The 15,585-nt window shown below is 39.8% G+C and overlaps 1 protein-coding gene across 1 annotated transcript; it reads left to right on the top strand.

The window, feature by feature from the left end:
* The first annotated feature begins 1,891 nt into the window (after positions 1 to 1,891).
* On the top strand, positions 1,892 to 15,421 carry LOC111574493 (NLR family CARD domain-containing protein 3-like). The gene is made up of 14 exons (XM_055013467.1): positions 1,892 to 2,079; positions 3,058 to 3,119; positions 4,868 to 4,909; positions 4,989 to 5,091; positions 5,176 to 5,316; positions 5,879 to 6,010; positions 6,842 to 6,915; positions 7,080 to 7,302; positions 8,498 to 10,253; positions 10,356 to 10,529; positions 10,624 to 10,797; positions 11,944 to 12,117; positions 12,856 to 12,902; positions 13,936 to 15,421. The coding sequence occupies exons 6-14, from the start codon at positions 5,962 to 5,964 to the stop codon at positions 14,523 to 14,525; spliced, it is 3,261 nt and encodes a 1,086-aa protein (XP_054869442.1). The 5' UTR covers positions 1,892 to 2,079; positions 3,058 to 3,119; positions 4,868 to 4,909; positions 4,989 to 5,091; positions 5,176 to 5,316; positions 5,879 to 5,961; the 3' UTR covers positions 14,526 to 15,421.
* Positions 15,422 to 15,585: the final 164 nt, after the last annotated feature.

The raw sequence follows: 15,585 nt of genomic DNA on the forward strand, positions 1-15,585 counted from the left end.
GGCGTTTTGAAGAGTATATATTATGCCAAATGTACATGTTTGTTTTTTTACTCACATGACTCATTGTTATTTGTGGAATCTATAACTTTTATTTATGAAAACTTTTACAATCCTTTTTGCATCTGAAGGGTGCAAAAAACCACCTGTCTGAATCTAATTTTACTAAAAAAAATGTGGCCCAACAGAAAACTGCTCCATCTGACAACACAAGGAGTTCTACATAAATTAAGTCCTTGATCTGCAAAATTCCAGCCATATTTGCAGTGGGAAGGTTTATTTAGTTCCCAGAAAGTTCTTTGTAAAGTTAGGATATAGTTCTCTAAAACATTCTGAAACAAAGAATATATTATATATAGGAGAACTGGTGCAATATTAACATTTCTCTATGTATAGAAGAAACTCTGTGAAATCTCATTGTCACAAAATTTTTCTACAATATAGAAAACATTTATGTAATGTGTTACTTCACCGATTCAGATTTTGACTAAAGTTTACTTGTTTGTTATTTGGGATGCAAGACCTAGTTCTGCAAAATATTTTGGCAGAATTTTTGGAATTTCTTTAGAGCGTTAAAATCTTGGAATGTTAATAAAAGACAAAAAAAAAAAAAAAAACCACAAACAAACAAACAAAAAGTTTTTTACGGGTTTGCTATGTCCAGAAATATAATTCCCCTACTATGAATTGACTTTGACTGAACCAATATAGAAAAATCTGCAACATCTATAGTACTTATGAATATTTCTTGTTTATTTTTATTTATTTATTTTACTGGACTTTATATCCTATCCTGAATGTGTTTGGTGGGAACTTTGTTAGACTGTTATACCCTAACATTCTTAAATAGTTTTCTGTTGCTTTGAGAATATTCTTACTTTATTATATAACATTGTGCAACATCATGAGTTTTTTTTTTTTTTAGAAGAATGCGTAATAATCCACAAAACATCCTCAGACTATTGAAGGGGAAAGTTCTACCTTTAATAATACATCGTCTGAGGTCTCAGTAACATCCTGAAAACACAATGTGCTCTGAATGTTGCAGTTAAAATGTTTTACTTAACTTCTAACCTTTTAAGAACATTATTCGAAATAGTAAATGTCCTTGCAGCTTACATTAAAAATAGTTTCCTTCCAACATTATGACAGTGAAATTAAATTGTAAGCAATGCTAGCCAGTGATGTGAGAACATTCACTCCTAGCTGAGACTCATATCAGGTTGATTTTCTTTAATAGTGTTACAACCCCGGCTCGGGGCGGAAGGGAAGCAACATAAACAGTTGTTGGTGGTAAAAATCAAATTATTTATTACAGAAAAGGTTGAACAGAAATGTGCAAGTTACTATACAAAGGAGGCAAAACTAAGGAAGAGGGCTGGTGGGTGCTGCTAAAATCAAAGAAAACATCAAAACACAAGAAGAGTTCTCATAAGGAGAACTTAACACTACAATCGCGGTGGAAAAAAAAAACGGAACAGAAAGGCTCACTAAATGGGAACTGACAAAACAAAACTCACACAGGAGTCAGCACCCCTAATCCTGGTGAAACCTAGACAAAAGGAACTACCTGGAATGAAATGAGGCTGTATCAGTATTTAATTCTAACCCTGGCCCAATTCCTAGCACACAGACAATCTTGCCTCCACCACACAGGAACACAGAACGGCACGCTGGAAGTCAGCCGCCTCGTTCAGTTGAACTGCCAGCTCTTTTAAAAGAGTTGGCAGTTTTCGGTTGGTCAGCCTGGGGATCGCCGCACCAATCACTGGACTCCTGGTCGCAGCCACGCCTCTGCTGTCACGGTCCAACCAGGGAGTGGGGATCACACAGCCCTATTTGCATAGCCACAACATTGTTAAAACACACACACACACACACACGGGGTAGGAGGCGCTGGCCGTAACAAATATTCATGGATGTTTCAGACCAGCTGAGGAAACTGCTTCAGTCACTGCCACTGAAATGCACATTCATCAGAAGTCTGCTTCCTGTTTTTGTCTCTCAGCCTCCTACATAAAGCTGTTTGCTTTTGATTTCACTTCCATTCCCTGTGACACAGATGAGTTTCTACACTGAGAGGTAAGGTAAAAGTTGTCAGTGTTGTTCAACTGTATTTCTTATCTTTTATTCAGTTTGGCTTTAAAATGCATTAATGTAATTCTTTTACTGGTACAGGACAGCTGAGCACTCAAATAGTAGTAGAGGTTTTTGTTGCTGTTGTAATGTGCCCTTATGAACTGCTTGTACTTGGAGTATTTCCATTTGTCTTTACTTACTTGCAACCATACTTGTGAGGGAATTTGATTTTTAATGATACCATGTTTATCTGACAGCTAGATACAACATTTAAAAGCTGCTTACATGCTAATGAATAATAATGAGTCATGAAAATATTGCTTAGTTGCTGCTATTTCCCCTTATAATGTTGAATGCAGATTTTTTTTAAAACCTATTTCCATGTATTATTGTACCTTTTGTGATTTAAAATAGTGTTCACAATGACAAAAACACAGAGAACTTTCACTGACTTTGCAGCTCTTCATCCGGTTTGAGCATTCTTTTGTTTTGTTTTTTTGAATTCCACAACTTAACTGTTTTGGCTCGATGTCTGTACTTCAGAATCAACCAGCAGCAGTACATAGCTGTAGCTCTGATAAATCCACCATCTAGACAAAGATAGTTGCAACCCAGTGAAGAAAGTGATGCATTTAACAGATAAGGAGTCAGATATTTTCTTTTGAAGTTGCGTTAACCAAAATAGAATTAAAAACTATGAGACTTTTATTCATCAGGTCATCTGACACAGCTCCACATAAATGCTAATATTAGTTTATGTGCACTAGATGAGAAAGTGTTTGTTAATGTGTTTGCCAGGTGATGATTAATGACTGCTGAGTGTATAGACTGTTGCACTTATACCCCAAGAAAGCAACAAAAAACAAAACAAAAAATAACAAAAAAAAAAACTGTGTCTGGCTGATGGACGATGGTTTTAGGTTTTCCTGAAGAATGTGGAGTTAATCCTCTTTTTCATCATTTGTTTTACTTTGTGTAAAGCTCCAGTTCCACCGGCAGCAGAACAGCCCCAGTGCATAATACTGCCACCACCATGCTTGATGGTAGGTTTGTTGTCTTGGAGTTAAAGGCCTCACCTCCTCTCCTCCAAACATATTTCTGGTCACTGTGGCCAAATAGCTCAGTTTGTGTTTCATCCAACAACAGAATTTTCCTCCAGACGGTCTTTTCTTTGTCCATGTGATCAACAGCAAACTTCAGTGGAACTTTCAGGTTCTGCTTCTAGAAGAAGAGTTTTTTTTTTCTTGCCTGACAGCCTCTCTGCTCATGTTGATGTAAAATGCTGTGGACACTGACAGCTGTGTTCCAACAGCTTTTAATTCATTGCAGATCTGCTTTTTGGTGATCCTTGGTTGACTGTTGACCATGCTGACCAATTATCTCTCAGCAGCAGGTGGTAGTTTGTGTTTTCTTCCTTCCAAACAATTGATTGCACAGATGATTTTGTGAGGTGAAGAATCTTTGAAATGGCACCAAGAGACTTCCCTAACTTTTTCAAGTCAATGATTTGATTTGGAAATAAAAAGAATTGTTAAAAACATCTAACTTGACATGCTGTAAGGTTTCGTTTCACTCATTGGTTTTCACTGACCTTGTGGTTATGTTTAAACCCAAGTTAAGTGTTAGGTTCAGGAAAAAAATCCCACTTTGGTTGACAGTTTCATAACAATAACTCATGTTAGAAGGTTGGTTGAGTTGAAGGAACCAAAATAACTTCAGAAGGCTTAGAAAAATATCATAACCCTTTTTACAGCACTTCTCCTCGGTCCTCTGGGTTACCCATCCCATGATTTGTTGGCTTAAAAGCAGCAAAAGTAAAGCAATAAAACTATTGGAAATGATTTGTTGATTAGAAACGTATTTGTGATACATCACAAATTTAATCCAGTAGAAAATTTCTTTCCCTCAAAATGTGATTGAGAGTGCAGTTTAGTTGTGTAGCAGCATCATTTTTGAGAGAGCTAACATGAATGTCAGGACCTAAGGTTTACCTGCAGAACAATACATTGCAAAAAGATAATCAGTGTTACACAGTCTCAGCTGTCAGTTGATTTAATATTGTGGCTAAGGGTGTATTTGTTCAACATCACTTGCTATTTCATTTCATTTTTGGTTTTATCATCAAAAACAATTTGTGAGAGTGATAAAGCTGACAATACAAAGAGAGACATGGAATTTTTGGAAAACTTTTTGGAAACTCCCTGAAGTACAAAGCACAGCCTTGTTGAGCTGGAAATCTTTAGTCCATTAACAGATCATTTTCACTTTTGTGTGGCAAGCTATTTAAATTGCTGACAAATCAAAATCTGCCAGCCAGTTGCTTTTTGTAAAAACCACTTAGATGACAGTGAACCAACTGGTACTTCATATTTACAAGACGGTCAGCTGCCTCATATTACATGCTGAACTTGCAGTTTTCAAGTAGATGTGCTGCAGTGTCATCTACAGAGCTTTAAAACCATGACTTTTTTCTTTAATAACACTTCCCTTAAAAATCACTTCCAGTAACAAATGAAAGAAAGACATTTGGCCACCTTCTTTTGGTCATATCTTTTCCCGTTGTCAGCATAAACACCTTCATGCAAAACAACATGGTTTCCTTTTTTAAAGCTGGCAGCCCGTCTGCAGTTTGCAGCTCATGTCACCCCGATATACAGAATCAACAAAGACAAGTCATTTGTTTTGTTCAAATGGCATGTGTTAATTTAGGTATTATTTTATTGTAATATCTAAATTATTCTGAGTTTTGTAAAGCATTTAAACTGTATTTGTTTCTTTCTTTTCTCTACAGGTGATGGCAGAGAGGCTCAGTGAATGGATATGGCTTCAGAAGGTGAATATTTTCCAGACAATCTCAGCACTTGTAATTAAGGAGCACAGTTCTGATGGCATGTTGTTATGCTTGTTTAAAGTTGCTGCAAGTACAATGAATCAGTGTGAGAAGAAAAAGGAGGCCGACACTGCCTCCAAAACCACAGAGAGCTTGAAACATGACAGTGAGACAAAAGCTCAGAGGTGAGATGAAACTCTTTGCTCATGACCCAAATCATCCCAGGACTCAAATTCACTGTCAGAGCTCTGTTTGTGTTTGTGTTGAAGCCCAAAACAGCAGCAGCAGAGACCAGACTGTCCTGAAGTCAGCTGTGTGTCCATGAAGAGCGACTGGTCGATGGGTCGCTTTGAGGACTTTAAAGCTGCCCAATCTGATGATGGAAAACCTGAAATTAACACCTCCCTCTGGTGAAAATCAAGTTTTGTTTTATCTTTTTAAAAATCCATATTGTGTTTTTATATGCTAGAAGACGTCATGAATGAAATAAGCAGTCAACGATATTGTTGAGGATTTCCTACGTAACACATCTAAGGAACCAATCCTTTCAGCTTGTAGGGTGGAACTTTCTGCATCATTCTTCTTCAGAATCAGTTCCAACATGTATGGCTAAATTGTCCAATATTACAACTTGCCATTGTGCAGTGTACAGTAGTTTTATGGTGTTTGAGCAGAGCTGTAGGTGAGCTGGTATGCTCAAGCTGCAGGAAATGTGGAAGATGTAGGTGGAAGGGCGTCATAGATCAGGACATTGTAAAGAAATTATTTGTGTAGAGCTACATATAAATTATTTAAGACAGTAAAGGAGCATTTTCATGGCAAAATGTATAACCACAGATTTTTTTTATTACAGTATTGGTGGATGGTGGTTTTAATGTCGGTTTTGTCGTTTTCTCTATTTTGATTTTAACAAATGTCTTCGTTCTTTGAAGCATTTCAAACAGTATGTTGGTGTGTGTGTTTGTGTTGAAGCCTGAAACAGCAGCAGCAGAGACCAGACTGTCCTGAAGCCAGCTGTGTGTCCATGAAGAGCGACTGGTCGAAGGATAGCCTTAATGACTTCAACGCTGGCCAATCTGATGATGGAGAACCAGGAATTAAAAGGTTGTTGGCTAATGTGGATGAAAAATAATGATGATAATCGTTATTTATAGAGAACTTCTCAAAACCCAAATTACAAAGAGCTTCATAAGACATTAAAACATAACTCAGTGTATAAAAACCAATGCATGAAGCATTTAAAAGAAATGAAAGATATCCATCCATCCATTATCTATACATCGCTTAATCCTCATAGGGTCTCGGGGGGAGCTGGAGTCTATCCCAGCTGACTTGAGGCGAAGTCAGGGGACACCCTGGACACGTCACCAGTCTGTCGCAGGGCTACATATACAGACCAACAATCACTTTCACATTCACATCTACGGGCAATTTAGAATAATCAATCAACCTCAGCATATATTCGGACTGTGGGAGGAAGCTGGAGTACCCGGAGAAAACCCACACATGCACAGGGAGAACATGCAAACTCCATGCAGAAAGATCCCAGGAAGGCTGGGACGCGAACCAGGGATCTTCTAGCTGCAAGGCGAAAGTGCCAACCACTACACCACTGTGCAGCCTAAATTCAAGACAGTCAAACAAAATTAAAACCCAGTTAAATTAAGGAAACCTCTCTGATAAATGTATGTTTTCAGAAGGGAATGAAAGAGGTTACTGACTCTTAATCTTAAAATCCATCTAAAATCACTCTGAATAGATTTTTGGTTCAGGCAGGTAAAAGGACTGTTGCAGTAATCCAAGAGTGATGGGATACAACCGTAAAACTAGTCTCTGTGTCTTTTAAAGTCAAGATGGATTGTACTAAATAAGTTCAAGGCCCATAGTTACTCGATGTATGGTGTCATAAAAACACACAATGTTTTCTCCACATAGTGCAACAGACCCCAAATGTGCCCAGTAGTCAGTCCGCCCGGCAATATCAAGAAAACCTGAGTACCACATTTACGGTGAGTACATCTCCTTTAACTACTAAATAAATGAAATTAAATGATCAACTGTCATTGTGGACTTCACTGTATTCAGACCGCTCAGTTTAACCCACCAAACCTCCAGACAGACAGGTAAATCACACGCTACATTCTACTGCATTTAGTTTGTTGTTGTTTTTCAGGTGCTTAAGAAGACGATTAATTCTTTTGTGGAAAGTGAGCTGAAGAATTGCCAGAGGGTGCTGAGAACAGATTACCCAGAATGCTTGGAGAAGCAGATGGACGGTGAAGAGGTGATGTCTAGTGAGGTGCAGACGAAGGGTTGCAGAGATGCATTAATGAAGGTGATACAGCATTTCCTTAGGGAAATGTCAGAGGAAGAACTGGCTAATACCCTACAGAACAGTAAGGAGCTTTAGACTTTCCCTGACACATTTTGAACATATTTTGTCTGATGTTATTGATGTTTCCATTTAAAAAATATAACTACCTAGTTAGAAATTATTTAAATACCCTCTAAGCCCTGTCTGTGATTGGAATATTTTTTCATTTTTCTCTTAAATCACTGAAAATCCTTTCTCAGTCTTTGTACAACACATTTATAATGAAAATAAAAGCATCATGCCAAGATTTTCAACTCATTTAAAGCATCTATTTAATCCAAAACAGTGCAAAGACAGTGCATCAGATGTTTAAATAGAGAAATTTGAAAAAAAAAAAAAAAAAAAAAAAAAACAACAGATGCATATTTTGAATTTGATGCCTGTAAACTCGTTTTAAAAAATAGGACAGGAGAAGGTGCTCAACATTTTGGCCACTCTTTTGTTGTATTTTACATTTCATAATGCACCAAACATTGGCTAAATCAGGCTAGAATTAAAGTTTTAGACTGGACTTAGCAAAGTCCTGACCTAAACCCTATCAAAAACCTGTGGACTGTGCAGAAAAAAATAGTTTGTGTCATAAAGCCAACAAATTTTGTTAAACTGCACCAATTCTGTTGAGAGAAGGGGTCAAAGATGCACCCATAAATTTTGATAAGGACTTTAAAAAGACTTTCATATTTTGCACTGTAGATATAATCTCACAGGTTGAATTTTAAAGTTTGGGTAACTTAAAACCTGCGGTCATAGGAAAAGATTGCAAACGCTGTTACATATGTTGATTAATTTTTGATGTTATATACAGTAGCTCTTTATTTTGTGTTGTTTAATACATTTATTGTGAATGGCTTTGGACAATAGAAATAAAATCCTAAGTGATGTAACACCAAAATACTATACTAAACACGTGCAGCTGAGGGTGACTGTTGCTTTCTGTTTCATTATTACTTCATGCAGCACCTCAAACGGACTTTTATTACCAAGGTTACTCGTTTTTGTGTTCTTAATGTGTATTTGATGAATGACTGCATGAGCCTCTGAGAAAAACACAGTGTGTTTACTGTATATATTGTGCTGATTCATACTATAGGTTACTATGCATGGACAGACTGTTAGTGGGATGCATTCATTGTACTTGAAATTGACAGCATTATCCTTTAGAATTTCTCAGATTTTCTTTTCGATGTGTCCCTAATTTCATTTATTGTTTGTGTTAGGAGTTCAAAGTGCAGAGTGTCGGCGTAAACTCAAGTCTAATCTAAAGAGGAGGTTTCACCGTGTGTTTGAGGGGATTGCCAAACCAGGACAACGAGCACTTCTGAATGAAATCTACACAGAACTCTACATCACAAAGGGAGACGCTGGACAGGTCAATAATGAACATGAGATCAGACAAATTGAAAATGCATTCAGGAAATCAAAAAACCCAGAAACAACCATCAGATGTGAAGACATTTTCCAATCCTCAGTTGGAGAAGATCAACCCATCAGAACAGTGATGACAAAGGGAGTGGCTGGCATCGGGAAAACAGTGTTAACACAGAAGTTCACTCTGGATTGGGCCCAAGACAAAACCAACCAGAATGTACTCTTTATATTTCCATTCACCTTCAGAGAGCTGAATGTGCTGAAAGAGAAAAGCTTCAGTCTGGTGGAACTCATTCACTACTTTTTCCCTGAAACCAAAGAATCAGAAATCTGCAGCTTTGAGGACTTCCAGGTTGTGTTTATCTTTGATGGTCTGGATGAGTGTCGCCTTCCTCTGGACTTCCACAACAACAAGATCCTGACTGATGTCACAGAGCCCACCTCAGTGGATGTGCTGCTGACAAACCTGATCAGAGGGAAGCTGTTTCTCTCTGCTCGCCTCTGGATAACCACACGACGTGCAGCAGCCAATCAGATCCCTCCCGAGTGCATCGACATGGTGACGGAGGTCAGAGGGTTCACCGACCCACAGAAGGAGGAGTACTTCAGGAAGAGATCCAAGGACGAGGAGCAGGCCGACAGGATCCTCTCCCACATTAAAACATTACGAAGCCTCCTCATCATGTGTCACATCCCAGTGTTCTGCTGGATCACTGCTACCGTTCTGGGGGAGCTGCTGGGAACCAGAGAGGGTGGAGAGCTGCCCATAACCCTGACTGAGATGTACATCCACTTCCTGGTGGTTCAGGCCAAAGTCAAGAAGGTCAGGTATGATGGAGGAGCTGAGACAGATCCACACTGGAGTCCTGACAGCAGGAGGATGATTGAGTCTCTGGGAAAACTGGCTTTTGAGCAGCTGCAGAAAGGAAACCTGATCTTCTATGAATCCGACCTGATAGAGTGTGGCATCGACATCAGAACAGCCTCGGTGTACTCAGGAGTGTTCACACAGATCTTTAAAGAGGAGAGAGGGCTGTACCAGGACAAGGTGTTCTGCTTCGTCCACCTGAGTGTTCAAGAGTTTCTGGCTGCTCTCCATGTTCATCTGACGTTCATCAACTCTGGAAAAAATCTGCTGTCAGAAGACCCAATGACACAGGTATATCAAAGTGCTGTCGATGAGGCCTTACAAAGTCCAAATGGACACCTGGACTTGTTCCTCCGCTTTCTCCTGGGCCTTTCACTGCAGACCAATCAGACTCTCCTACAAGGCTTGTTAACACAGACAGGAAGTCGCTCACAGGCAGAAACAGTTAGGTACATCAAGAAGAAAATCAGGGAAAATTCCAGTCCAGAGAAAAGCATTAATTTGTTTCACTGCCTGAGTGAGCTGAGGGACTGTTCTCTAGTGGAGGAGATTCAGCAGTACCTTAGTTCAGGGAGTCTCTTCTCAAACAAAGTCTCTCCTGATCACTGGTCAGCTCTGGTCTTCATTTTATTGTCATCAGAGAAAGACCTGGATGTGTTTGACCTAAAGAAATACTCAGCTTTAGAGGAAGCACTTTTGTGGCTACTGCCAGTGGTGAAAGCTTCCAATAAAGCTCTGTAAGTAAACACATGCCTAGTCAAATTAAATGTAGCCTCAGTAGTCAAGGAAAAAACTAATGATTGCAAGCATTTTCTTTTGCATTCCTCTTTGCTGTTCAGGTTAAGTGGCTGCAAACTGTCATGGAGAAGCTGTGAAGCTCTGGCTCCAATTCTGAGATCTCAGTCCTCAAACATGAGAGAGCTAGACCTGAGCAACAATGACCTTGAGGATTCAGGCGTGGAGTTACTCTGTGATGGTCTGAAGAGTCCACACTGTGCCCTGGAAACTCTCAGGTCAGGATGTAGTTAGTAGAAAAGGTGAACTGAAAACTATTAATTATTTGAAATGTCAGTTTGTGAATTTACTGACTAAGCCTATTCTCTTTAGGCTGACAGGCTGTAACCTGTCTGAGAGAAGCTGTGAAGTTCTGGCCACAGTTCTCAGCTCCCCGTCCTCGAGTGTGAGAGATCTGGACCTAAACAACAACGACCTACAGGATTCAGGCGTGAAGCTCCTCTGTGATGGTCTGAAGAGTCCACATTGTGCCCTGGAAACTCTCAGGTTAGGATTCTGATTTGCGTGTTTGACATAACCATTGTTACTTAATGTTTTTGTTCCTTCAGTAAATGTGTCAGAATGAATGAGCTGAAGGGATTAGCAGCCAATGGAGATTGTCCTCAGTGTTGTATAATGGATCAGAGGGGTGTACTACAAAACAAGTACGACATAGCCAAGCTTTATTGACTCAACAAAACCCTCAGTACACCCAAAGATAATGGGTGGTTATCAACTTGCTTCGGTGACCATAGTTCATGTCTTGTGTCTGTGCTGTCTGTCTGATTGGGAGGTTAGGCCTGCCTGATTTGAAATGGAGTAGTTTTCTGTTATTGGACTTTTGTGCTGTTCATGCATTGCATAAAGTGGATCATAAGTGTACCTGCTACCAGAGCACCTTAGGCCACAAGTTGATGATTGACTTAGTAGATGTGTCATCAGACCAGCGGCCAAATGTCTTACACACTTTGGACGAAGAGAGGAGCAGAATTGTCGACTGATCACCACCTGGTGGTGAGTTGGATCCAGAGGCAGGGAACGCTGTTGGACAGACCTGGTAAATCCAAACTTGTAGTGATGGTGAACTGGGAATGTCTGGCCTAGGTCTCTGTCCATGTGACTAACTCCCAGCTCTGGTAGAGTTTCTCTTGCACCTCGGGGGACACTGGAGACATAGAATCTGGGTGGGCCATGTTCAAAACCTCCATTGCACAGGCAGCTGTTAGGAGCTGTGGCCAGATGGTTGTGGTGCCTGTCTTGGCAGCAACCTGAAAACCTGCTAGTAGATGCTAGCTGTGAAGGAGGCCGAAAGTTGGCCAAAAGGGCTGCTGCTGTGGTAGTTGTGGAAGCATAAACTTGGGTGGAGGTGGAGTTTTGAGAGGTTATGGAGAAGAATTTTTGGTGGGCCTCTGGCAAGCTGTCCAATGCCTAAAGGATAAGAAGGGAGGTCTGAGCCAAACTGTCTACAGCAGGGAAGGGAAAACTGCTGACCCAGACTGGAAACATTGTTGGAAAAGGAAGTTGCCAGAACCTATGCCAAACCTACACTGCAAGTGTAGTCAGTGAAAATACATTCTGCAGCACTTTTACTTCACAAAAGGTCCACATGTTTCATATTCAATGCAACCAAGTCTCTGTTTTGTGTGTTTCCAGGCTGTCAGGGTGTCTGATCACAAAAGAAGGCTGTACATCTTTGGCCTCAGCCCTGAGCGAGAACCCCTCCCATCTGAGAGAGCTGGACCTGAGCTACAACCATCCAGGAGACTCGGGAATGCAGCAGCTCTCTGCTGGACTGAAGGATGATCACTGGGCACTAAAGACTCTCAGGTAGTGTGGCACTTTTGGGTTTATTTGATCACAGCAATGTCAAAAGAAAGACATTATCAAAGATCACCTGAGTGTCCCTCCCAAACAAACAGCTTAGGACATGGTAAGAGCCACAGTAAGCGGAGGACATGAGATGTTAGTAGGTGCTATACTGGAATGTGAGGTTTTCATGAGACCTTGTTCCAACCACAAATTCCTTAAAGTGACAGTTATCCAAGAGAGCACAATAGTCACACTAGAATGTACAGTTTGACCACAACCTGGGGTTGGAAAGAGCTTTGCCCTTCATTTTCCTATAAATGTTGCTTAGCCTGCCTGTTCTGTACTACATAATGGTCTGGCAATGATCTGGCTGCACCACAGTAATAGTCTGCTGTAGGGGAAGAAAAGGCTCTGGCTTGTTAGTATTTATTTGAACTAATTACGATTAGCAGCCAGTGGCAGACTTATACCTGCAATGACCAGAACAGACTGGTGCTGTCACCATGGAAGTTGTAAGATAATTCATGACTGAACTAAGGATCCTTTGGCCTAGAACCAAACTTTGTGGAGCTGAGGCTGCATGGTTTAGACGCTGGTAGTTTCCATGTTGATTCATAGACGCGTCAGCTAAGAACTAAACAGAGGGAGTGTAACCTGACACAGTCTGAGGGTATGATAGATATCGTTGGCATATTTACTGGCTGAGCTACGATGGATAGAATATGATTATGACTCTAACTATGTTTGTTTCTCCAGGATGGACAACGGTGGAGAGAAGAGGCTGGCACATGGTGTCAGAAAGTGTGAGTGTTAAATATTACTTCATGAGAACATCACCATACACATTAACTATTAATATATTTTATTCTTGCAGTTTTTTGGCTGAAGTACAGTTAGGAATTTGTGTACCTCTTTACTTCACATATGTCTACGTAGATTCGCAGTTATCCAGTTCATGGTAATTATAAATGTTTCAGCAGAGAGCAACTGCACTTCTTTTTAGGTTCCTGAAGATGTTTCGCCTCTCATCCAAAAGGCTTAAATTCGAAATGACTTGTGGATAGTCCCAGGTATTCCTCACTCTTGAGGATGAGATATAGCAGTCTACCTGCATCTAAAAGATAAGGGACAGTCTTTCAAATGTACTATATAAATGACTTGTCTTATCAGGTACTTATAATGCAGTCTTGAGATTCGAAGTGCTTCAGTAAAAATAACCTGGACTTGGTTCTTAAAGACTTTTCACCTCTCTTCCAAGAGGCCTTTTCAGTTCTCAAGTTGTTTTTTGCTGAAGCTCTTTGGATTACTATGACCTGGGTGACTGTAAATATATAGACAATCTTGAGATTTCTTTCGCAGACTGTTTTGTTATCATTAACACCTTGAGTAATTCCTCTTCTGGCAGTTTCACAACTATTCACAGCTCAAGGCATGTAGCTGTAGTGCCATTATGAGCCATTAGCCATGTGTTTTTGGGGGGAGAATAAATACTTAATACTCTCAACTGTTCAGTTAAAACTGAGGAAGCGTCTTTTATCAGAGGTAAAATGTCTTCAAGAGCCAAAAAAGAGTTAAATTGCTTTTTACTGAAGCAGTTGGGATTCTGTTTTGCATTTTTTCACATTCATCTACACAGATCTATCCTCAAGATTAATCTCTCTGAAAGACTATTTACTGATTACTGTGTCCAACATTATACTGTGCTGTATATGCTTCACTTTGCATGTAGTTTAAGGATGAGCCCTGACTTTAGCGCTGTCATTCACAGTGGTGAAATAAAATTTCAGTTAAAAATAAATAAATAAATAAATAAATATTGTCAATCTGGAATTTCAGATGCCTGTGAACTCACACTGGACCCAATCACAGCACACAAAAACCTCAAGCTGATCGACGACAAAAACAAAAGGGTGATATTTAGAGAGGAGCAGCTGCATCCTGATCACCCAGACAGATTCGACTTTTGGCCTCAGGTTCTGTGTAGAGATGGTTTGACCGGTCGCTCCTACTGGGAAGCTGAGTGGGAAGGAGATGTTTGTGTTGCAGTGACCTACAGAGGAATCAGAAGGAAAGGAGATGGGGATGAGTGCAGGTTTGGATGGAATGATCAGTCCTGGAGCCTGAGCTGCTCTGTCGATGGCTGCTTTATTTATCACAATGGCAGAAAAACCAAACTCCCTTTCTGCTCCTCGTCCGTCTGTCACAGAGTAGCAGTCTACCTGGACTGTCCGGCCGGTACCCTGACCTTCTACAGAGTCTCCTGTGGCACACTGATCCCTCTCCACACCTTTTACTGCACATTCACTGAACCTCTCTATCCAGCGTTTGGACTTGGGTTCAGATGTTCGTCTACATCTGGTTCTAGGCTCCGGTCTGGTTGCTCCGTGATTCTGTGTTCTACAGAGAGCACAGAAACAAGCATATGAGAAGTCTATGTGTAGCCAAGCCCTATATTCATGTGGATCCCAGGTTTAGATTTTTTTAAAATTTGGTCAATAGATTTCCTCTGACTGGAAATGACATGAAAAATTGACAAATCAACATTTTCTAAATGTTTTGTTGTTGTTGTTGCTAAAAATGCCATGTCCAAATATATGCAGATGTTCATAGTTTTCATTATTATTTGATACTGTTGCTGATCATTCCTTTGCATGGCTTCCAACTTTGTAATTGTTTATTGATGAGCCCCATTTTTGTTGATATTTAGAGCAACTGTATGATGTTCATAAGCTACACTTCTTATTGACTGTGGATCCACATCTGGACAGGGATGAAGACTGTACCTGCCCAGAAAAGTTCTTTGGTGTTAACTGTTTGGTGTCCGTTCACATCAAGGTCACAGCTTATAGTATGCAGTTTGAAGTTCTGTTTTGTAGACGTGGCATCAAAACATGCCTAACTAGGTAACTAGGAAAATAACCAGCCTTTATGCTATAAGGAAAATGGAAAGCATTACACCTTTACTAACATCACTGCACCGGCAAAAGGTAAACAAATAATGGATTTTAAGGTTCTTTCATTTGTTTTTAAAGCCCTGCAAGTGTATTCACCTGGTTAACTCCTCTGCTCCATCTCTACCTTCAGGCTTTGTAGATCCTCCTAGATGTGTTTAAGGAAAATCTGTTGGCCTTAACATTTTGGTATTCAAATTTATTTTAGAAATCAAAGTTCTTATCCTGTTTTTTCTTGCTTTTATTTTGTTTTACGAGTAAGAGAGTTCTTGTCTTTGCCTTGCTTTATTGCACATATTCTTGTTGTTGCTTGTTTGGTTACCTTTAATTAAAACATGCCATATAAATAAACTGGATTTGATTTACAGACAGGCAATGATTTTAATCTAAGTATACTTTTAAGGAATAATGCCATCAAGTTCTCATATTTACATTTTCCACTGGATATTTTGTTGGTCATGATGGTTACACTGAAAAATGAGACCTTAAAGAAGCAACCTAGGTATTAAAAAAAAAAAAAGTTTCTCTATTTTCT

This window comes from Amphiprion ocellaris, chromosome 1, assembly GCF_022539595.1.
Source record: "Amphiprion ocellaris isolate individual 3 ecotype Okinawa chromosome 1, ASM2253959v1, whole genome shotgun sequence".
NCBI classification, from domain to species: Eukaryota; Metazoa; Chordata; class Actinopteri; family Pomacentridae; genus Amphiprion; species Amphiprion ocellaris.

Excerpts from the sequence above, each read along its gene's own strand:
- LOC111574493 (XM_055013467.1), top strand. The coding sequence starts at position 5,962 with ATGACTTCAACGCTGGCCAATCTGATGATGGAGAACCAGGAATTAAAA. Across the intron at positions 7,303-8,497 it reads GGCTAATACCCTACAGAACA|GAGTTCAAAGTGCAGAGTGT; the intron begins GTAAGGAGCTTT and ends TGTTTGTGTTAG. Across the intron at positions 12,118-12,855 it reads TGGGCACTAAAGACTCTCAG|GATGGACAACGGTGGAGAGA; the intron begins GTAGTGTGGCAC and ends TTGTTTCTCCAG.